This window comes from Scyliorhinus canicula, chromosome 1, assembly GCF_902713615.1.
Source record: "Scyliorhinus canicula chromosome 1, sScyCan1.1, whole genome shotgun sequence".
In the NCBI taxonomy this organism is placed as follows: Eukaryota; Metazoa; Chordata; class Chondrichthyes; order Carcharhiniformes; family Scyliorhinidae; genus Scyliorhinus; species Scyliorhinus canicula.
In genome coordinates this window covers 113,255,196-113,278,763 of record NC_052146.1, presented here as the reverse complement: position 1 = coordinate 113,278,763, position 23,568 = coordinate 113,255,196, and the positions used below count along the sequence as shown (strand labels likewise).

The 23,568-nt window shown below is 45.7% G+C and overlaps 1 protein-coding gene across 3 annotated transcripts in view; it reads right to left on the bottom strand.

Annotated features, from left to right (window-relative positions):
- Positions 1 to 23,568, bottom strand: part of LOC119966427 (ribosomal protein S6 kinase 2 alpha-like) — a 491,201-nt gene that overhangs the window by 253,625 nt on the left and 214,008 nt on the right. The window contains exon 1 of one of the 3 annotated variants that reach the window (XM_038798087.1): positions 13,172 to 13,370. The exons of the other annotated variants lie outside the window; for them this stretch is intronic. Within the exon in view, the coding sequence (XP_038654015.1) occupies positions 13,172 to 13,279 (108 nt within the window). The 5' untranslated portion in view covers positions 13,280 to 13,370. Of the gene's footprint in view, positions 1 to 13,171; positions 13,371 to 23,568 lie in introns of those variants that run through there. 3 annotated transcript variants of the gene reach the window in all.

Genomic DNA, 23,568 nt, shown 5'->3' with positions numbered 1-23,568 from the left:
TAACGTCCTAACAAAATTCCACTAAATTAGTTAGGCACGACCTGCCCTTTATGAACCCATGCTGCGTCTGCCCAATGGGACAATTTCTATCCAGATGCCTCGCTATTTCTTCCTTGATGATAGATTCCAGCATCTTCCCTACTACCGACATTAAGCTCACTGACCTGAAGTATCTCAAGAACCTGGGTCACTGCTGTTTTTATCTTCAACAACAGCATGAATGGCTTAATTTGTAAGGCCAAATGTGGCTGAACCATAGAGCATTACACTGTATGCTTGATTCCCCACATGTATGGAATATTAGAATGCCATATTACAAAAGCATATGGAGGCACTGGAGTAGGTGCCAAAAAGATTCACATGGAAGATACCAGAAATGAGAGATAATAATAATTGCTTATTGTCACAAGTAGGCTTCAATTAAGTTACTGTGAAAAACCCCTACTCGCCAGATTCCAGTGCCTGTTCGGGGAGGCCGGTACGTGGATTAAACCCCCATTGCTGGTCTCGTTCTGCATAACAAGCCAGCTGTTTAGCCCATTGTGCTAAACCGGCCCCATTAGAGCCCCATTATACCCATTAGGAAAGATTGAACAGGCTGTAGCTCTTTTCTCCAGCCAAGAGAAGACTGAGGCATTACCTGATAAAGGTCTTTTGATTATAAAAATTCCACATATTGTTAGCAATGTAGCATCGGAAGTAATAAAATTCATAGAATCATAAAATTTACAGTGAAGGCGGCGGCCATTCGGCCCAATAAGTCTGCACCGGCTCTTGAAAAGAGCACCCTACTTAAGCCCACGCCTCCACCCTATCCCCGTAACCCCACCTAACCTTTTGGACACTCAGGGGCAATTTAGCATGGCCATCTACACATTTTTGGACTGTAAGAGAAAGCCAGAGTACTCGGAGGAAACCCATGCAGACATGGAGAGAAAGTGCAAACTCCACTAAAATTGGTCTAACTGTCCCAGATCTGCAAAGAGGAGTTAAAGTCACCCATGATTTTTGTTCCTGGTCCCTTGCAAGAAAGTTTACTTGCATCAGGCATGACCTGGATTGAACTGTAATACTGCCCTCCATCCCAATAAAGGAATAGCCCACTGATCATTACCACCTACATTTACACTCACAATGAAGAATAATTACTCGTGAGGTATTAGAATATAATTAGTTCCTCCACCTTTTCATAGAGAGAAGAGCTTAAAGAGAAGAAAATTGTCAGAATAGTAAATGAAAAATCAACGGAAGAAAAAAGGATACAGAATGAGGCTACCTTGCTCTTCTCTTCAAGCAGGCAATACAAATTCCATTATATATAGGCCTGCTACTCAAAAGCAAAAAATATGCAATTACCCTGAAGTGCCATTATATTATGTTTGCTGCATTCAGTAACCACAGTAGTATCCAAAAAAAACCCGAGAAGGATTGTGGTGAGATGCATGTACACATCAATGTATATAGCTGTCTATCAGTGTACATAGTTATTGCTACGACCTCCAACCAGCAGGTGACGATAGTGATTGGCCACTTGACTTGAGACACAGGTCAGTTGGTAGTGAGTTGTACAAGAGGATGGTCACACAGAGTTGCTTCAGAAGAATTTTAGTAGCCATCGTCTGTAAAAGAGTTTGTTAGTTACCTTTCCACGTGTTTGCTAATAAATCACCTTTTTAGTTCAACAACTAGATGTTCTGTGTACATCATTACAATGGATATCACACAGAACACAATTTGGCACCAGGAGTGCAGAAGAATTAAAGATAACGACGGAGAAGACAGACCGAAATAGGTTGAAGCAAGAAAAGAGAAAGTTCTTCCGCCAACCTGGTGGATTACGGCCATCTGGAACTCAATGCATGGAAAGACTGTGAAGTTAGAGATGGAAGGTTTGAAAGCACCCCACAAGCTTCAAGTCTTGGGTAACATCGATGAAAATTGGCGTATTTTCAGGCAGCAATTTAGACTCCATGTTGCAGCCCATGACCTGAAGGCATGGCCTGACGAGAGGCATATTGCATTGCTGCTCACGGTAGCAAATCCTCAAGCAATAGAAGTATACAATATCTTTGCCTTAAATAGCGAAGATGAGAGCAAGAGCTTTGATGAAGTAATACAGTACTTTGATCGGCATTGCTCTCTGAAGAAAAATTAGACGTTTGAACTTTATATGTTTCGTACACGTACCCAAAATGCAACTGATGTGTAGTTGAAGGAACAGTCGTGTAATTTTTGTACTTTAAACTCATCGATGATCTGAGACCAGATAGTGTTTGGTGTATTGAATGACAAAGTATGTGAGAGATTATTGAGGAAAGAAGACCTGAAATTAGAAAATGCCATCAAGATTTGCCAGGCAAGTGAACTAGCGGATCAATACCCTCAACCTGCAACATTTTGGTGCCAATTAGGAAGATGCCAGCGCCATAAGCACTGCGATGAATCAAAAATGAAATGAGATCGCAATGCGGGCAGCCATTTAAAAAAAAAAACTTTTTATTCTCCTCATTTATGTGTTTAGATATATGTGTTTAACGCACTGGGCTAAATCACTGGCTTTGAAAGCAGACCAAGGCAGGCCAGCAGCACAGTTCAATTCCCGTAACAGCCTTCCCAAACAGGCGCCGGAATGTGGCGACTAGGGGCTTTTCACAGTTACTTAATTGAAGCCTACTCGTGACAATAAGCGATTTTCATTTCATTTCATTTTCAACGTTTTGTCAATAAACAACAAAAGAAAAAACAAATACAATAACAATCCCCCACTCACAACCGCTCCCCGCTCAATATACCAATCAAAACATGCACCCGTACATTCCAGGTAAAAAACACAAATTATCAATCTGTAAACAGTGTAACCAAAAACAACAATACCGCCGACCCTCCCTTCCCCCCCCCCACAAAATGTTCAATGGCAACCAATTCTCCAAAGTGCATAATAAACAGCTCCCATGAATTGTGAAACCCTTCCTTCATTCCCTTCAGCTGAGACCTCACCTCCCGAGAGTCAAAGAAATTCAAGTAGAACCCCCACCCCCTGCCAAGCCATGTCACAGGATGAAGAAGCTGACCTCCACCCCAACAGGACCCGCCTCCGGGCAATCAGCAAGGTGAAGGCTAACATCTGCCCCTGAACCTGGCTGCGGCCCGATCCCCCCCCCCCCCTCCTCCCGCCCCGAACAAGGCCACTAGGGGCCCGTGTTCCAAGTTCATGAGCACTACCACCAAGATGATACTGAAAACCTCTCTCTAACAAACCCCTCACATTCCACATAACTATCCTAACCGGTGGTGTCTCACCCCAACCCACTCCCTTCCTATCCATCATCATCATAACTCCAGGCCTTACCCTGCTCCAACTCATTGTTACCATTGAGCCCCTCCTATAATCCTCCTATCCACTTCCTCTCGAAAACACCTCGCCCAGTATTGGTCCTATCCCCCAACTTTTCACACCTCCCTAGACCCATCAAAACCTGTTCTACCAGGCTCCAATGTCCGCAGGCCCTCCCCCGACCACACTATTGTTCACGGCCAGCTTGAGCTAGCCAATGTGGAGGCCCTTGCCCAGGCCTCACCCCCTTCACCCCCGACCGGTCCCAGGAAAACACAGAAATCCCCTTCTACACACAACCCCAGTGTAAACACACAAACCCCAAAGAATCATTATTGCAAAAGAAAATAAGAACTCTTACCTTGTCCAAATAGGCAACTTCAACTCATTTAGCACATATAACAACATGCAGTGAAAAATAGAGCTACATATACTCCTCCAACCCCCCTACACTCAGACCAAGACCAATCCTCAGTACCATTTCTCACTTCTGCCCCAGTCCTTCTGCCTTCACAAACGCCGCCACCGCCGCTTCCACCATTTCGAAATGAAAGTCTTTGGAGTTGTAGGTCACCCTCAACTTAGCTGGGTACGCTATGCCAAACTGCACACTGCTCTTATACGGTGCCGTCTTCACTCGGCCGAAGGCTGCCCGCCTCCTTGCCAACTCCACGGTTACATCTTGGTATATACATATACCAACTCCAGCCCACTGCACCTCCTGCTTCTGCTTTGCACAACTCGGGACCTTCTCCTTCACGCGGTACCTCCAGAAACAAATAATCACTGCTCTTAACGACTCATTTGCCTTTGGTTTCGGTCTATGAGCCCGATACAGTTCGTACCGAGAGGGATCTCCCCCGTCCCCTAACAACTCCACCAGTATCCTGGCAAAATAGTCCATCGGCCTCGGGCTCTCCACCTCTTCTGGTAGTCCCACAATCACCAGATTTTGCCGCCTAGATCTGTTTTCCAGGTCCTCCATTTTGGCTCGCAGACCCTTGTTGGCCTCCACCACCCTCTGCAGCGCCTCACCCATCGAGGTGAGTTGATCACTGTGTTGCCACAGGTCTCTTTCACTCCCTTCAGTTTCTCATCCTGCTCCCGCACCTCGGCCGATGTCCTCGACACCGCCGCCTTCACCGGGGCAATCGTTTCCTCCACCAGCATTTTCAATGCTGCCATCATCTACTTCCTCATCACCTCTATGTGCTTTGCAAACTGTTTTTAAAGTTCCACAGTCATCACCTCAGTCATCGTTTCTGCCGTGAACATGCAGCCCCACCCAGCCTCCGCCATCCTTCCAGTTGCCGAGCTGACCCTTCCACTCAATGCAAGCCTTCATTCGACCCCTTCTTCACAACTGCTTTCCTTTGGATTTTGGGTTCCTTCTTCCTTATGTCTTCCTGCACTTATTTAACGAAAAATTGCCCGAGACCGGGCATTAAACTCTTAAAAAACCAAGCCTGGAGCAGGAGCCATCCAACGTGCGACCTCGCTGCCACCGGAAGTCCTCGGGTGGCCATTTTAAGTGCACCGTGACGCAGTTACAAAAGAAACATGGTCACAATGTGGTGGCCATTTTGAGCAACAAATTGGATCCACCATTTTGTGCCAGCAATGCGGCAATCGACATTTGCCACGGCGATGTCCCACTCTTGGAAAGGTCTGTTACAAGTGTGGCAAAATGAGTCACTTTGTCAGGCGATGTCCCTCACGTCCAACAGTGGGCCAAACAGGACCAGTTAGTGTAGATAATGAGATATGCATCGATGACCTGGCTACTATAAACATGATTTCGATGGAGGACACAAATAGTCTGACCAGCCACAACGGTAAATTTTGTCTCACCATTTTCAGCCTTAGTGATACGGATGCGGAGACCATAGAAGATAGATAGACGATTCGTTGATGGTCAATGGCACGGTAATCAGATGCAAGCTCGACACGGGAGCGAGGGCCAATCTTATCACTCTGTCAGTGTTGAAACAATTAGAAATCAAACCGCAAATGGTCCGAAGATCAATATTACTGAAGGACTACAATAGTCATCAGAACACAACGTTATGTGAACTCGCAGTAACTGTCAAGGACAGAACGTGTATGATCATATTTGCCATAGTGGAGACAGAGTGCGTAGTGCTCCTCAGAATGTAAGCGTGTGAAGAACTGGGCTCGTTAAGCAGGTGTACACTGCAGAAAACATGGCACCCAGCCAATATGTATCCGTGGAGTCTGTCATAAAGGACTTTCCAGAGATATTTCAAGGGTTTGGCACTCTGCCTTTTACTTACCGTATCCAATTAAAAGGAGGATGCGAAGGAGGAACCTTAACATCAAGAGGGAGCACTACCGAATTCCCAAGAGGGAAGAATTAACATGCAAGATGGCTGGAGCAACTTGTTTCAGCAAGTTGGACACGTCACAAGGCTTCTGGCAGCTCAAGCTGGATAAAGCGAGCATAAGGCTGTGCACGTTTAACGTGCCCTTCAGGCGCTACTGCTTCCTGAGGATTCAATTCGACATAATTTCAGCATCTGAAATTTTCCATCATGCCATGGAGCACATAGTTGAAGGGTTACCAGGTGTCGGGGTTTATGTCAATGATATAAACATCTGGGGGTCCACACGTGACGAGCATGACCGAAGGCTTCTAAGAGTCCAACAATGGATAAAAACAAGTGGCCTGAAGCTCAAAAAAGCAAAATGTCAAATCGGGGTTGATAGTATTATTTCTTGGAGGACATGCTCTCGGCACAAGGTGTGCAGCCGGATAATAAAAAGATACAGGCCATTTTAACGATGCCTCATCCCACAGATAAAAAGGACATCTTATGGATACCAGGGATGATCAACTTTGTTGGCAAGTTTATTCCCAACCTGGCCTCTAAAACTTCTCAACTACGAGATTCGATAAAAAAGGATGCAGTATTTCAATGGTCTCCCAGACATGAGGAGTGGTAAGCATTTCATGCTGACAACAGCGCCAGTCCTAGCGAAGAAAGACCAAAATCCTGACCAATGTGTCTAAAGATGGCCTAAGAGCGGTGTTACTGCAGCAGAGTGCAGACGACAGCTGGTCGCTAGTGGCATATGCATCCAGAGCAACTTCTGAGACGGAGCACAGGTATTCACAAATTGAAAAAAAATGCCTTGGGTTAGTCACGGGTTTAGTTAAGCTCCACGATTGTGTGTATGGTCTTCCGACATTTCTTGTGGATACTGACCACAGGCCACTCGGATCCATTGTGCAGAAAAATTTGTGCGAAATGTCCCCGAGAATCCAGCGCGTGATGGTGAAGCTTCAATGATATGATTTCAACCTAATATACACGCCAGGCTTTCTCAAGCCAAGGACATTTAAGAGACACACCTGGTTGATGAGGATGTACAATACCATGTCAATCCCATCACTGCATCTCTTCCAGTCTCCGATGACGAGTCGCGCCTAATGAAGGAAGAGACAGCCAAGGATATAGTCCAACTGAAGATAATCAAGTGTCTCCGAGAGGGATGGCCTAAGGGTTCCTGCTTGAGTTACTACAATGTGCGGTCAGAATGGAGTGAGGCGAATGGCCTTCTACTGCAACAGTGCAGGATTGTGATTCCGCATTCCTAGAGGACACTCATGCTGAAGAGGTTCCATGAAGGGCACCTGGGCATTGAGAAGTGCAAGCACAGGGCCAGGGATACAATTTATTGGCCAGGCATCGCCCAAGACATTGCAGGCATGATCGACAACTAAAGAACAAAGAAAAGTACAGCACAGAACCAGGCCCTTCGGCCCTCCAAGCCTGTGCCAACCATGCTGCCCGTCTAAACTAAAATCTTCTACACTTCCTGGGTCCGTATCTATTCCCATCCTATTCATGTATTTGTCAAGAAGCCCCTTAAATGTCACTATCGCCCCTGCTTCCACCACCTCCTCCGGCAGCGAGTTCCAGGCACCCACTACCCTCTGTGTAAAAAACTTGCCTTGTTCATCTCCTGTAAACCTTGCCCCTCGCACCTTAAACCTATACCCCCGAGTAATTGACCCCTCTACCCTGGGAAAAAGCCTCTAATTATCCACTCGGTCTATGCCCCTCATAATTTTGCAGACCTTTATCAGGTCGACCCTCAACCTCCTTCGTTCCAGTGAGAACAAACCGAGTTTATTCAACCGCTCCTCATAGCTAATGCCCTCCATACCAGGCAACATCCTGGTAAATCTCGTCTGCACCCTCTCTAAAGCCTCCACATCCTTCTGGTGGCATGGCGACCAGAATTGAACACTATACTCCAAATGTGGCCTAACTAAGGTTCTATACAGTTGCAACATGACTTGCCAATTCTTATACTCAATGCCCCGGCCAATGAAGGCAAGCATGCCGTATGCCTTCTTGACTATCATCTCCACCTGTGTTGCCACTTTCAGTAACCTGTGGACCTGTACACCTCGATCTCTCTGACTGTCAATACTCTTTGAGGGTTCGACCATTCACTTTCTATTCCCTACCTGCATTAGACCTTCCAAATGCATTCCCTCACATTTGGCCGGATTAAACTCCATCTGCCATCTCTCCGCCCAAGTCTCCAAACGATCTAAATCCTGCTGTATCCTCTGACAGTCCTCATCGCTATCTGCAATTCCACCAAACTTTGTGTCATCTGCAAACGTACTAATCAGACCAGTTACATTTTCCTCCAAATCACTGATATATACTTGGAATAGAAAAGGTCCCAGCACTGATCCCTGCGGAACACCACTAATCACAGCCCTCCAATTAGAAAAGCACCCTTCCATTGCTACTCTCTGCCTTCTATGACCTAGCCAGTTCTGTATCCATCTTGCCAGCTCACCTCTGATCCCGTGTGACTTCACCTTTTGTACCAGTCTGCCATGAGAGACCTTGTCAAAGGCTTTATTGAAGTCCATATAGACAACAGCCACTGCCCTATCGGCATCAATCATCTTTGTGACCGCCTCAAAAAACTCTTATCAAGTTAGTGAGACATGACCTCCCCTTCACAAAACCATGCTGCCTCTCACTAATACGTCCATTTGCTTCCAAATGGGAGTAGATCCTGTCTCGAAGAATTCTCTCCAGTAATTTCCCTACCACTGACGTAAGGCTCACCGGCCTGTAGTTCCTTGGATTATCCTTGCTACCCTTCTTAAACAAAGGAACAACGTTGGCTATTCTCCAGTCCTCCGGGACATCACCTGAAGACAGTGAGGATCCAAAGGTTTCTGTCAAGGCCCCAGCAATTTCCTCTCTAGCCTCCTTCAGTATTCTGGGGTAGATTCCATCAGGCACTGGGGACTTATCTACCTTAATATTTTTCAAGACGCCCAACACCTCGTCTTTTTGGATCTCAATGTGACCCAGGCTATCTACACACCCTTCTCCAGACTCAACATCCACCAATTCCTTCTCTTTGGTGAATACTGATGTAAAGTATTCATTTAGTACCTCGTCCATTTCCTCTGGCTCCACACATAGATTCCCTTGCCTATCCTTCAGTGGGCCAACCCTTTCCCTGGCTACCCTCTTGCTTTTTATGTACGTGTAAAAAGCCTTGGGATTTTCCTTAACCCTATTTGCCAATGACTTTTCGTGACGCCTTTTAGCCCTCCTGACTCCTTGCTTAAATTCCTTCCTACTTTTCTTATATTCCACACAGGCTTCGTCAGTTCCCAGCCTTCTAGCCCCAACAAATGCCTCCTTTTTCTTTTTGTCAGAAATTCTGCTCTAAGCAAAGCAAAGAGCCGATGCACATGGGTGAAATTATCACACATTCGCGGCAGAAGGTGGGCATGGATCTTTTTCACTTCAATGGGAAAGACTACGGGCGCGATTCTCCGCTCCCCACGCCGGGTGGGAGAATTGCGGGAGGGCCCCCGACTAATTTCACGACCCCCTAGTGTCCCCCGCGATTCTCCCACCCCCCGCTCGGAAGAATCGGCGCTCGCCGTTTTTCACGGCGACCGGCAATTCTCCGACCCGGATGGGCCGAGCGGCCTGCCGTTCGCGACCATTTCACGATGGCGGCAACCACACCTGGTCCCTGCCGTTGTGAAATCGCCGTGAGATGCCCGTTTTGGGGCTTGTAGGGGCCCTGGTAGGGAATGAGCACCACGACTATGCTCGGGAGGGGACAGGCCCGCGATCGGTGCCCACCGATCGGCGGGCCGCGTCTCGATCGGACGCACTATTTCCCCTCCGCCGCCCCGCAAGATCAAGCCGCCACGTCCTGCGGGGCAGCTGAGGGGAAAGATGGCCACCGCGCATGCGCGGGTTCGAGCTGTCAGCCGTCGTGACGTCAGCCGGCATGCGCGGGTTGCACCGTCCAACCTGCGCATGCGCAGCTGACGTCACATAGGCGCTGCCATCGCGTCACTCTCGGCGCGCCGCCCAGCAGCCGAAAGTTACGGAGCGCCGCTCCTAGCCCCGCCGGGAGGGGAGAATAGGGGGCGAGGAGCGGCCTCTGAGGCTGTCGTGAAACTCGGCCGAGTTCATGACGGCCTTCCCGATTTTTCCCTGGAGCGGAAAATTCCGCCCTACTTTTTGGTTTTGGCGACCATTCAAATTACCCGGAGGTAGCACAGTTGGCGAACGTGACTGCTCGATGTGTCATCCAACATACTAAAGAGATTTGTGCCCAGCATGGCATACCATAAGGGCTGGTTTAGCTCAGTGGGCTAGAAAGCTGGTTTGTGATGCAGAACAAGGCCAGCAGCGCACGGTCCTGTATTCCTGTACCAGCTTACCTGAATAGGTGCCGGAATGTGGTGACTAGGGGCTTTTCACAGTAATTTCATACTTGTGCCAATAAAAGGTTATTATTATTCTTATATTACCAAGCATTGTTATGTCTGACAATGGTCCCTTTTTTCAAAATTATGAGTGGACTGAATTTGCCCATCACTATGGTTTTAGACACATCACCTCAAGTCCTCTATAACCCTAGTCAAACAGAAGGCAGAAAAGGATGTGCACATTATTAAACAGCTGCTAAAAAAAGTTATTGACAGGCAGGAAGACATCCAACTGGCGCTTCTGAGCTATCGTTCGACACCACTTATCAATGGGCTGTCACCAGCACAGATGCTAATGAACAGACAGCTGTGAACAATCCTGCCTTCCATTGCAACGCATCCTGTGGATCGAGGACTGGAGCGGAAACTGTTTCTTCAAAAGAGGAGACAGAAAGGATTCTTCGATTGATCCACAAAGAAGCTCTGGCCACCGCATCCAAGTGATACAGTCAGACTGAAGGATGCCAATAGAAATGGATGGTAAAGGCTGGGTGGTCCACATTAATTTCTTGTTCTTACTGAGGATGGTTCAGTCTTGTGAAGGAATCAAAGAAAGCTGTTGAAAGTGCAACATCCCTTCGTGTTGAGTCCAGCAGAAGAGCTGGTATGTAATCCCAAAACACTTGAAGAGGACACAGACCACCCATCAGAGCCAGCGATCAGAGAAGCATCCGCAGCAGTGATTACGGAACAAGCAGGAACACCAACAACAAATGAAGGTGGACCACAATCGCCTACTAAGTCATCGCTCAGGAGATCAACCAGAATACGTTCTGACAGAACATAGAACATAGAACAGTACAGCACAGAACAGGCCCTTCGGCCCTCAATGTTGTGCCGAGCCATGATCACCCTACTCAAACCCACGTATCCACCCTATACCCGTAACCCAACAACCCCCCCCTTAACCTTACTTTTATTAGGACACTACGGGCAATTTAGCATGACCAATCCACCTAACCCGCACATCTTTGGACTGTGGGAGGAAACCGGAGCACCCGGAGGAAACCCACGCACACAGGGGGAAGGACGTGCAGACTCCACACAGACAGTGACCCAGCCGGGAATCGAACCTGGGACCCTGGAGCTGTGAAGCATTTATGCTAACCACCATGCTACCCTGCTGCCCTCAATGCCACATGTAATGAACTGGGCACAATACATGTTTAAAGTTATCACGCATATAATGTTGCTTAAAGTACAGTCACATTTGTAAATACTAATACTTCCAAAGGAAGGGGGATGTGGTGATATGTATGTGCACCTCAAATGTATATAGTTGTCTATCAGTGTACATCGTTATCGATACGACCTCCGACCAACAGGTGGCAATGGAGATCCACCACGTAATTAAGAGACCAGTCAGTTGGTAGTGAGTCGGACAAGAGGATAATCACACTGGAGTAGCTCCAGCAGAATTTTAATAGCCATCGTCTGTATTATAGCTTGTTAGTTATCTGTCCACGTGTTTCTTAATAAATCATCATCTCGCTAAACAACTAGATGTTCTGTGCAAATCATTACAACGGTCATCACACAGAACACAACAAGAATGGCTAATTATTTCTCTTCTGGTGGTTCGAGTTGAGAGTGCTAGATTGTTTCTGGACATGATCTAACAGCTAGGCTGCACCTGAAAAGCAGTTTGGCATGGTGCAACTTGGCCGATAAAAGCCAGGAGACCCCGCTTCTAGGATCTACCCGCCTCACAACGCCTCGCAAAATCGCATTGGATCTCACGAGACATTATGATGGCAAATATGCATATTAGAGCGAGACAGTTAATTTCACTATAATGTTCAGATTCCCTAGGTACCTGAAGCTTTGGGATTCATCCCCTTCGCCTCAGAGACCTCGAGCAAGTGCTGTTCAACACTGTCCCCACAAACGGGGACCAGATGGAACAACACTTGTGGGGCCTCCCAGAGGATCAGAGGTCCCCAGCTGCATGCCCTTTGGGCAGGGTGGTGCCCTGGCACTGCTCGTGCCACCTGGGTGCCAGCTTTACACTGCCAAGGTTCCCAGGTGGCATTGCCAGCTGGCATGGGCACTTCCTGGGTGCCAGTTTGGAAGTGCCAAGCTGCCAAGCCAACATTTTCTGCACGTTTGCGATCTATGGAACTTTGTTACCATTTAGTTGAATCGAGCCCCTTGACTCTATTTTGACATAACTTCAAAAATATTTTTAACATTAATGCGAGTGGATTATGATTTAATGTCTGCACTGATACTGCACCACTGGCTCAGTACCGTGCGCTGAGGTTTGATTAGACTCTCAAATACTAGAGTCAGATTTTAACCAAGATGAGAATGCTGCTATTGAGTCAAACTAACACCGAGGACTGGAAGTTTAGCCTCTGCCAAGATCAGGAGGGAAGATGGGCAGGCAATTTCTATTTCATACATTAAGCAGATGACCCCTGGCTGTTAAAAATTCTCAGCTCACCTTCCCCTATCATAGGAACTCCGACAGTAATTCTGCAAAGGTCTTCTCTGACAAACACTTTCTCCAGTCAACCCTACTTTGTGTCAACTGGGTGGTCCAATTCCCTCCACAAAATAGATCAAGAACTACAAATTCCTGTTTCCCAAAACTCATTTGCAATTATGCTCGGTAGGTGTTTTAGCCAAAACACTATAATGTATTGTGGAGTGCTGACAGATTCCAGCAGCTACAATGTCGCCACTTTGAGGTCAACTACCACTGAATGATCAAGGCTAATTCAGAGTACACAATGTTGTGGGGATGTCCTACAATGCCCAATGAACAACACTCCCACTACTTCCATCAAGCACAATGCAACCTCTGCTTCAACCACCACATCACAGATAGTGGAACCAGTGCTGCTCCTCTTAAAAGTATCATTACTGTCGCTGTAACATCATTACTTTCACTTTGCTGAAACACATGAAAACCTTCACAGACGTTGCTGCTTAAAGTGATATCACCTTAGTTACACACATACAATTTTTCCCCACTACCTTTGCATCTCATCTAACCGGCAGTGATGTGCTCACAACAGACAGAGAAGTACCTGAACACAGCTTGATGAGTCAAAGTTGCTGATTTCAGGTTGACATTTTTTACGTCGATTAATTGAGAAAATCTTGCGGAGATTGAACTTTTTTGGTTCCTTTTCCATAATTTTGCCATTTAGACAGCTGGGATGGCTTGCATATTATACTGCATAAACACAAAGACACAGTATGAAGATGCTACAGCTCCAGCATAAATTAAAGTGAACCATCTAACTAGCTTGTACCACAGGAAGGAAGTAGCCTGTGCAGAAACCCCAGATCCAGATAGCGTCAGAGATTCAAGTGAATCTATTGGCCAGACAGAAAGCAGAATTCAAATTTCACCGAATATGATCTTTTACTGTCTGTACAAAGGCTTTATTTTTCAGTGCAGCAGTGGAGAGCAAATGCAATAAATGCCACCCTAGAAAATGTAGTCACCTGAACATTTGTAACAGAAATAAAGACCACAGATTTCCTATTTATGCATCACTTCTCCAGGAGCTGCAAGAAAGCAAAACATTAGGATTTCTGTTTTAAAAAGATTGTTACATGTTCCAAGGTAATCAAGTATTTATCTACCTTTCCAACAACTCTATATAAAGAACCAGCATGCATCATAAAATTTGACGTTCGAACTCCTTCATATTGCCTTCTGGTTGAAATACTGAAAGCTTTGCTGTCACCTATCAGTACTTTCCCATTTACCATGCTTTTGCTTTCATTTAGTTCAACTTTGGCAGCGTCCTGAACTTTGGGACATTGGACCCTTCATCTTGGTTTCTCTATGAAAACTTAGATCCTTGTGTATATGATTGGGTATCCAGGTGAAGAGCTGCAACATACACACTGGTGTAATTCATGAGCAAAACCTGAAAGCATTCAGCACAATTTAACTTAAGAATTTTTTTGAAAAAAAATTACATTCTCAAACTGAAATGGCTTACATTACACTACCTGCAGATCATTCCACTACTAGTCATTTAAGTATTTATGGATGTCTGTTCTAACCATTTTATTTCTTAGTTTTCACAGGTGCCCCTTGTTTTAGTATCCTAACATGTTCTTGAGGAAGTGCCTTGCATTAATCAAAACTTGTCATCTCAAATATTGCACGATTCTTATAACACCCCTCTCAGTTCATTCTTTCAAAGCTAAATATAGCCTTAGATTTTCTAGCCTACTCTTAATTCCAAGCTGCCAGATTCCAGCAATCTGGCTTTTCACAGAACCAAGACCACGGCTTGACTATTTTATGACAAAATATATGTGACAAAAATGAACAAACATTAGTCAGGTGAGTCAAATTAGAACATGGTGGTTTGATATCTACTGTACCTCATTACATGGAGCAAGCTATAGACACTTACATTTCATACAACAGCATCTACTGTCATTACAAGGTAGTGTCATGTATTAATATTATGGTGAATGCTGATACAGTTTTTGAACAAATATTTTTAGAATAGGGAAGTATTATCTATAAGCTTCAAATATTAATCTGAGTAGCAATCTTGGAAAATGAATTATTTAAAAATAATGCAAATGTTTAAATGATAAATGAAAATTATGAAAATGATTTCTGTATAAAGAACCCCAATTACTGAGCAGCACGGTGGCACAGTGGTGAGCACTGCTGCCTCCCGACGCTGAGGTCCCAGGTTCGATCCCGGCTCTGGGTCATTCTCCATGTGGAGTTTACACAGTCTCCCCGTGTTTACTTGGGTTTCGCCCCCACAAGCCAAAGACGTGCAGGGTAGGTGGATTGGCCATGCTAAATTGTCCCTTAAATTGGAAAAAATTAATTGGGTATTCTAAATTTAAAAAAAAGAACCCCAACTACTTAAAGTGACTCAAGGACATTTGTTTATTTATTTTACAGCTGTCAGCCATGGTTCAATGGTAGCACTTCCACCTATAATTCAGAAAGTTGTGGGTTTGAGTCCTATTCCAGAGATTTGAGCAACAAATATATACTTAGAATCAGAATCCTAGAATTCCTACAGTGCAGAAGGAGGCCATTCGGCCCATCGAGCCTGTACCGATCCTCTAAAAGAGCACCCCACCTAACCTTCTGCACTGTAAATTCTATGATTTACTCTGCGGTCACATTACATAATACCAAGTCTGAAATAACCTGCTCTCTGGTTGCTTTTAGAACGTTTTGTTCCAACAAACACTCTAGATAACATTCTCGGAACTGCCATCCCTTTCATCACAAGCATACAATATTTCTACTTATACATTTTGCCCTCCTTGTGCACTGTTAGGGGGCCTGTACACTACTCCCACTAGTTGGAACATGGCTTGTTTCACACAGCTGAGACCGGCAGGAAACCACACAATATCTTTTGGCCCCGGCCTCATTACGTATGCACCTGGGGGTTTAACACCTATTCCGTGGTGGGACAGGCATGATGAAATGTGTTGTGCCATTAAGCTGGGTGCAACACTGAAAAGTCACCAAACATCACTGACCCACCACTCAGGAAAGAAGATGGATCTCCAGGAACACTTTGAAGCTGGACCCCCTCGATGACACTGGAGCTGGAAGATCCACCTGATAGATACTCCCCCACCCGCTACAGTGGTGTTACAGGGTCTAGGGTTGCTGGTGACCTCCATCCCGAAATCCCGAGGAAGCCCCAGTCATTGTGCAGGGGAGTCCCAACTTCTGCATGCATACCTGGTTGTTCCAGGTGCATTCTGGACTGGCATGCTTTCCTGCTGGCATCACAGAGAATTGTGAGTGAAGGGAGTATTCTGTTCGGGCCTCCATCCCTTTTGTTGGATGGAGATCAGTTTCACGCTGGCACCCAGTGGGCCTCCTGATCTGCAAAGACGGCACCAGTGGAAGATCCCACAGAAAATACACACCCGCGTGAAAATGATTTTTTTTACTCCCGTTGAATTAAGCCCCCATCCTACGGAACCCACCCACGTGGCCACGGAAGAACATCCGTCCAAGGTCATCTCTAACTATTGCACCAATACCACCTTTTGTCAACAGTGCTACCCCCACAACTTTATATAGATTCATATTCTTCTTGAATTTCATATACCCCTCAATATTCAGGACCTAATTTTTGGCATCCGACAGCCGCATCTCCATAATGGCCCTCAGATTGTATATATTCTCCTTTATCATGCCATCATACCTCAAGTTTTACGTGCATAAAAAATCTTACAGAATTTCCCACCCAAAAATTACTTTGCAACCATTTGATTTTTAAAAGAGCCCTGGTGGTGGAACTTCCCAAAGAATGACATCTCACAAATCACAAAAGATGTGCTAGGTGAATTGGACATTCTGAATTCTCGAATAGGCACCGGAGTGTGGCGAATAAGAATTTTCACAGTAACTTCACTGCAGTGTTTAATGTAAGCCTACTTGTGACAATGATAAAGATTATTATTATTTTCCAGTTGGCTTCATTCAAGAGCAACAATTTGTATTTATATAGTGCCTTCAACATAATAAAACATCCCACTTTCCACTGTGTATGTCAGAATACCAGGATTGCACTGGCAAGGGACATGCATCTGTGCAAGCAACAATTTCCAGATTATTTGGTTACTTAAATTTAGAATTAAACTTATAGCAGGAAAGGGTGAGGTAGTGAGCTACACAATCAATTCTCATTCTGGGAACTGGGTTTGAATCCAACAATCACTAATATGACAAAGGTTTGCAGAGGTTGTGTGTGAAACTAGTTCCTACTGATCATTGGACTTAATACAAAACTGTCCACAGTTCAGCACAAGATTACAATCTCACTGATAAAGATCATAGAGATAGTTGCTACAGGAAACAAGTGTAATTCTGTGCAGTAGGGTGCTCTCCTAAACTTATACAAAGTAGAGGGTGCTTTACTTGCACCTGCATAAGCCTAAACCAGGTGATCAAAGTACAAAATATATTTCTGGGTATTTATTTATATTGCAATGGTCTTGTCACAGGAACTCTGGCAAACCAGGCAAAATTACTTGTGGAAGACAACATTACTGAAAGTTCCGCCCCAGCACATCAAGAAACATCGAGTCTGTGCACCTGACCACAGAAGTTCACTAAATACAGTTTACCAGGTTCTTTCCTCAGATAGATCAGTAAATTCACATGTGAGAAGAGGAGATATTTTCTGTTGTTATTACTTGCATATGTATACCACGTTTTGAGCATGAAGTACGCATATATTTATAATGAAATTATTTTTTAAAAATTAGTCCCTAATATTATTTGCATCAGTTACTTCCCTGTTCAGGAGTTTACTTCATTAACTATTACTTGCATTGTAAGCAGAGCAAACTTCCAGTCAGTTTCGCTAACTTACTCCAATTTAAGCATGTAGCAGCAACTTGCAAAATAATTCCAATATTAACAGTCCAATGCTGGAGTCATTACAACATTCAGGGTTTCAAAAGGCAACAGATGTGACTCATAAAACAGATGAACAAAAATTAAAGACAAAAAGAGGGATATTTCAAACTTCATTTTATGAGTTTAAAAAATCTTTTTCCTGTTTAGATCCATACAGATCTTCATCCTCAAGGCATTTTTCCAAAGAATAGACAAAATGATTATGGCGTTTTGTGTGTGTGTGTGTGTGCCTATGTGTGTAGCCAGGGAGGGGGGGGGGGGGGTGGAGAGAAAGAGAGACAGAAGAATCCAAGAATCCCCAAGACAACACAACAGAGAACAGAGAAGAAGCATGGGCAGCCCGGCACACCCAAACTTGCAATACTACCTCAGGGCAGCCACAGCCGACAGGGTGAGGGAATGAGTAAGGGAACGGAGCAAGGAATGGGTGAGGATGGAAGAGTCCTCCTGCACGGGAACGACCCTCCGAGCCCTAGCCACAACAGCGCTCCCATCCCCGCAAAGTACACATCGAGCCCAGTGGTGGTAGCAACGCTAAAAACTTGGAACCAAATGAGTCAACATTTCGGCTTAACCGAGGTGACCACCTTGGCCCCTCCTAAACAGGAAAAAGATTTTTTAAACTCATAAAATGAAGTTTGAAATATCCCTCTTTTTGTCTTTAATTTTTGTTCATCTGTTTTATGGGTCACATCTGTTGCCTTTTGAAACCCTGAATGTTGTAATGACTCCAGCATTGGACTGTTAATATTGGAATCTGCAGCAACCACAGATTCCCATCAGCCATGCTAGACGCCACTTTTAAGATACGGAGACAGGACGGGGGGGACTCGAGCGATTGGAGACTTCTACATGGGGGACAGACTTGCAACCTTGGACGAGCTGGAGAGACTGGAGCTACCGAACAGACAGGAGCTCCGACATTTACAAATCAAAAACGTCCTCTGCAGGAGACGAGGTACCCTAGGGCCCGATAGACACAATGCTGGATGAACTACTGGACATGGACAGTATTGAGAAAGGGAACTGTGGGACATATATGGATGATTTTTAGAATGGGCGAGAACACCATGAGATGGAGCAAGACAGCAATGGGAAGGCTAACTACGGACGGAAATAGGGTGGAGACTCTGGAGCAAAGCACTAAGTACGGTCAACTCCACCTCCTCCTGTGCAAGGCTAAGCCTCATGCAGTTTAAAGTGGCGCACAAAGCGCACCTAACCAGAACCCAAATGAGCTGTTTCTTCCCGGAGGTGGAGTATAAGTGTGAATGGTGCCAGGGAGGCCCAGCCAACCACGCCCACATGTTCTGGGCCTGCCCCAGACTTGTCGGGTTCTGGACAGCCTTCTTCGAGACCATGGGGGGCGAGGGTGGAGCCATGCCGAGAGTGGCAGCCTTCGGGGTATCGGGCCAGACAGAACTTCATATGGGGAAGAGGGCAGATGTCGTTGCTTTTGCTGCCTTAAATCGCCCGCTGGAGAATTCTGCTCGGCTGACGATCAGCGGCACCACCCATAGCTGCAGACTGGATGGCAGACCTGTCGGAATTTCTCCATCTGGAGATCAAGTACACCATCCGTGTGCCGCACAAAGGCTTCCACAAAGCTTGGGGCCAATTCAACAGCCTGTTCCAAGACATGTTCTAAGCCAATAATGGATAGGAAGGGAGGGGGTGGGAGACCTGTAGGGACCAACAGGACCACACAAAGGAGACAAGAACAAGGGTGAAGCGGGAGTGGGCAGCAAGGGAGGAAATACCAGGAGGGCACACAGGGAAAGATCAAAGAGGAGGCCAGAGGGCCTTCCCACAAAGCCATAGGAACAACAACAATAAAAACAAGATAAAAGATAGACTATATCATCTATGGCACAAGAAAAGGCTGAGGATGGAGCCACAATAACAGAAAGGGGGGAGGGGAAGAGAATGGGGGAAAAGGAATGTTTAAGAAAGAAAAACATGTAAATTGTAAGTAATAACCATTTCAATCACCTCCTGTATAATGTATAAATGTAAAATTCAATAAAAAAATTATTTAAAAAAATGTTTTGTCTTAAAAGTACTTGCTACCGGGTACAGGACACAAAAGAGCTTAAAATGATTTATGCCATGCTCTTGTGTAACCTCAACTTGTTGTAAGCAAATCTTTAATTTTTTTTCACTGTAACCCTAAAAAAACTCTAACTAAATTCACCCTGCAATATATCCAATCTAATCTCAACTATTTTCTATTCATTGCGGTCTCTCTCACTTCTTTATTGCTTAATCAGTCTTTTGCATCAGTTCCCATTTTTACTGTTTCAACTTGACAGAAATGGGGGAGGGGAATATAAATCAACTGCTTTTCAGGTCTCTCACAATGCTTTCCTTGTAATTATAAAAGTTGTAATTAACAGCAATGTGCTCACTCAATGTTTCCAGAACCAACTTTCAAATAATGTAATGTTTTTTTGATTTTAAAGGGTTTTAAAAAAATACTTCAAATGGACAGTGTGGCATTATTCAAACTAAAATGGACTAGCTTTGTTGAAACAGGCAGTAACAATAACACCCACTGGATTGGTGATGGCTGATGTTAATAAGCTTTAGCTAACACATTCCAATGGGTTGATCTCAAAGGTAGAGCTGCAGTGTAGAAAACATGTTAAGTCTATGCCCTCTTGCAGAGTTAGAGCCACATGTAAATATCAAAATGAACAAATTGAACAATAATTTTACAACAATAAGTAGTCTTACAACACCAGGTTAAAGTCCAACAGGTTTGCTCGGAAAGCTAGTGTTTGAAACAAACCTGTTGGACTTTAACTTGGTGTTATAAGACTTCTTACTGTGCTCTCTCCAGTCCAACACCAACATCTCCACATCATGGCTACCATCTTACAACAATAACGTCTCTGTTAATTTCTTCCACCACTGCTGGCACTAGAAGCGATATGGGAAGCAAAATTCCTTAGTCCCAACTCTTAAAACAGGCAGTAATATTCACAGAATTCTGATCAGAGATTGAAGAGTGAACAAGCCACGGCACGGTGACACAGTGGTTAACACTGCTGTCTCACAGCGCCACTGACCTGGGTTCAATTCTAGCCTCGGGTGGCTGTGTGGAGTTTGCACTTTCTCTTCGTGTCTGCATGGGTTTCTTCTGGGTACTCCGGTTTCCTACGGCAGTTCAAAGATGTGCGGGCTAGGTGGATGGCCATGCTAAATTGCCCCTGAGTGTCAAAAAAGGTTAGGTGGGGTTACTGGGTTATGGGAACAGGGTCGGGGTGAGTGCCTAGTCTTTCCAACGGTCGGTGCAGACTCGATGGGCTGAAACGTAGAGATGTTATGATTCTATGAAATGTAGTCTGTATAGACCGTGGAGATTACGAGATGACCTTGACAAAGAGGGTCAAACCAAAAAACTATCACCACAACTTCCATTTATATTGTGCTTTTAAAATAAATAAAAAATGCACTTCACAGAAGGTATACGGGAAGCAGACGCTTAGTCTAGAAAGATGGAATCAGCAAGCATGAGCAAACACTTGGTCCAAAAGTTGGGTTTTGTGGAGGTTTTAAAATGAGATAAGAAGTGGAGAATTTGAGAGGGAAAATCATGCAGTCAAAGGTAGTGTTAGCAGTAAGCCAAAAGGAAAGAAAGATACACAAGAGACCAAACACTGAGGAACAAAGAATTCAAAGAGAAATCGGACTGAAGGAAGGTATGGAGATAGGGTGGTGGGGTTTTGGTTTAAAAGACAAGCACATCGTTCCTAACTTTAGGCTTTGGGGATGAGGAACAAAGGTAAGTCAGCAAAGACTGGTATGATGGGAAAGACGAACTGTGTGAGAGTCGCAACAGATGTAAAGATACAGGCAAGTTGTAGTTTATAGACTTCAAGGAAGTGGGAAGGTAACAAGATAGCGTTGAAATAGTTGAACCTGGAGATAACAAAGACATTAAGGTTTCAGTGAAGGAAGGCTGAAGTAGGTATGGTAGCAGATGATGTTGCAGAGATGGAAGTAAGCAGTCTTCTTGATGATAAGGATAACGCAGCCTTGGGTCAAATAAGCTAGTTCAGCCAGTGCCTGTGATCCAGGAAGGCAACAGCTTCAGGAGTGAGGCAGTACAGTTTGCAGTGGGACCTGAAGTCAATCGCTTTGAAGTTCCCGATATTAAGCTGGATGAAATTACGATTCACTTAAAACTGGACAAGATAGATAATACGATTCCAGACCAGACCCCAACAGTGACCAGGATATTGGACTAAAACCTAATATTGTATTTTAATTTTGTAAGACTGCGAGGAAAGAATGATTCGCTCCAGGAGTGATTGCATAAAGAAATATGGATTTGGTTTTTTGTTTGCACTTTAATCTTTTTTTGGATTTGGTATTTTTAAAAAAAAAGGTTTATTACAAATACAATATTAAACTCTTCTAACTTCACACCCAAAATAAATAGCTTACAATTACCCCTTGAACAATCCTACTCAATTCCCCCATTAAACAACTAGAAAAGAAACATGCAGCTCCCAATCTTGCTTAAAATCATTTCATTTCATTAAAATCAGCATGGCATAGAGTATTATTTGCCTTACAGAACAGATTTCGATTCCTGTTAGAAACCCTGCAGATTCTGGTTGGATGTCTTCAAAACGCTGGTTCACTTGACGCGTTTCAGCTTCTTGCTTGTCCTCAGTCAAGACTACTCTGCTTTAAATATTATTACTTTGTTACCTATCATACTGAGCCAATTGTGGACTCGATGTCAGACATATCACACTTGAATTCTTCCCCAAAGCTTTTCAAAATGTCTCTCTGAATCCTTTCTCTCCACCCAACAATTACATCAGTTCCCCAAGCTTAAAAGCAAATCAGGCTGAAAGCACATTGGGCGGTATTCTCCCCCACACGCCGGGTGGGAGAATCGCTGGGGCGCCGCGCGAATCGCGCCACGCCGCCCCGACCCCCGCACGCGATTCTCCCACCCCCCCCCAAAAACCAGCGGTGCGAGAATGGCGCTGGGCCGCTCGGAGAATCCCCGCAAACGGCGAGCAACAATTCTCCGGGCCGAATAGGCCGAGCGGCCAGCGAAAAAAAATGACAGTCCCGCCGGCGCTGTTCACACCTGGTCGCTGCCGGTGGGTACTCGTCGTGGAGGCTTGGGGGGGGGGGGGCCCTCCGAAGGGGTCTGGCCTACTTTCCGCCGCGGCCAGCCCCTGAACACCGACCCCATGTTGGGTCGGGGCCGGCGCGCGTAAGAAGTTCCCCGCGCCTGAGCAGGATGGTGCGGCCGGGACTTGCGGTTGCGGTGATGCGGAGCTAAGCCGCACGTTCGGAGGCTCCCGCTATTTTCGGACTTTTGAGCTCTTTTGAGGGCCCGTAATGGCACTGGTCGGACTTTTCCCGGTGAGGGAAGATATCAGCTGTGCCTCTCTGCCCGTGAATGGACTGGCCCAGGAGCGGGGCGGTCAAAAATCGGCTTTGGAGCAGAGAAAGGTGCGAGGGAGGAAGACCAAGATGGCGGCGGGCGGGGAATCGGCAGCGTGGCAGCAGTGGGCGCAGGAGCAACAGGAGTTGCTCCATCGCTGCTTTAGGGAGCTGAAAGCTGAGCTGCTGGAACCGCTAAAGGCCTCACTTGACAAGCTCATGGCGACTCAGACGGCCCAGGGCCAGAGATCCGCGAGGTCCGGCAAAAGGTCTCGGAGAATGAGGACGAAATCCTAGGCCTGGCAGTGAAGGTGGAGTCGCACGAGGCGCTCCACAAGAAATGGCAGGCAAGGCTGGAGGAAATAGAGAACAGCTCGCGGCGGAAGAATTTGCGGATCCTGGGCCTCCCGGAGGGGCTGGAGGGATCGGACTTGGGGGCCTACGTGGTCACGACGCTGAACTCGCTAATGGGAGCGGGGTCCTTCCAAGGGCCCTTGGAGCTGGAAGGGGCCCATCGAGTGTTGGTGAGAAGGCCCAAGCCGAACGAGCCGCCAACGGCGGTGCTGGTGCGGTTTCACCGGTTCATCGACCGAGAATGTGTGCTGAGGTGGGCCAAGAAGG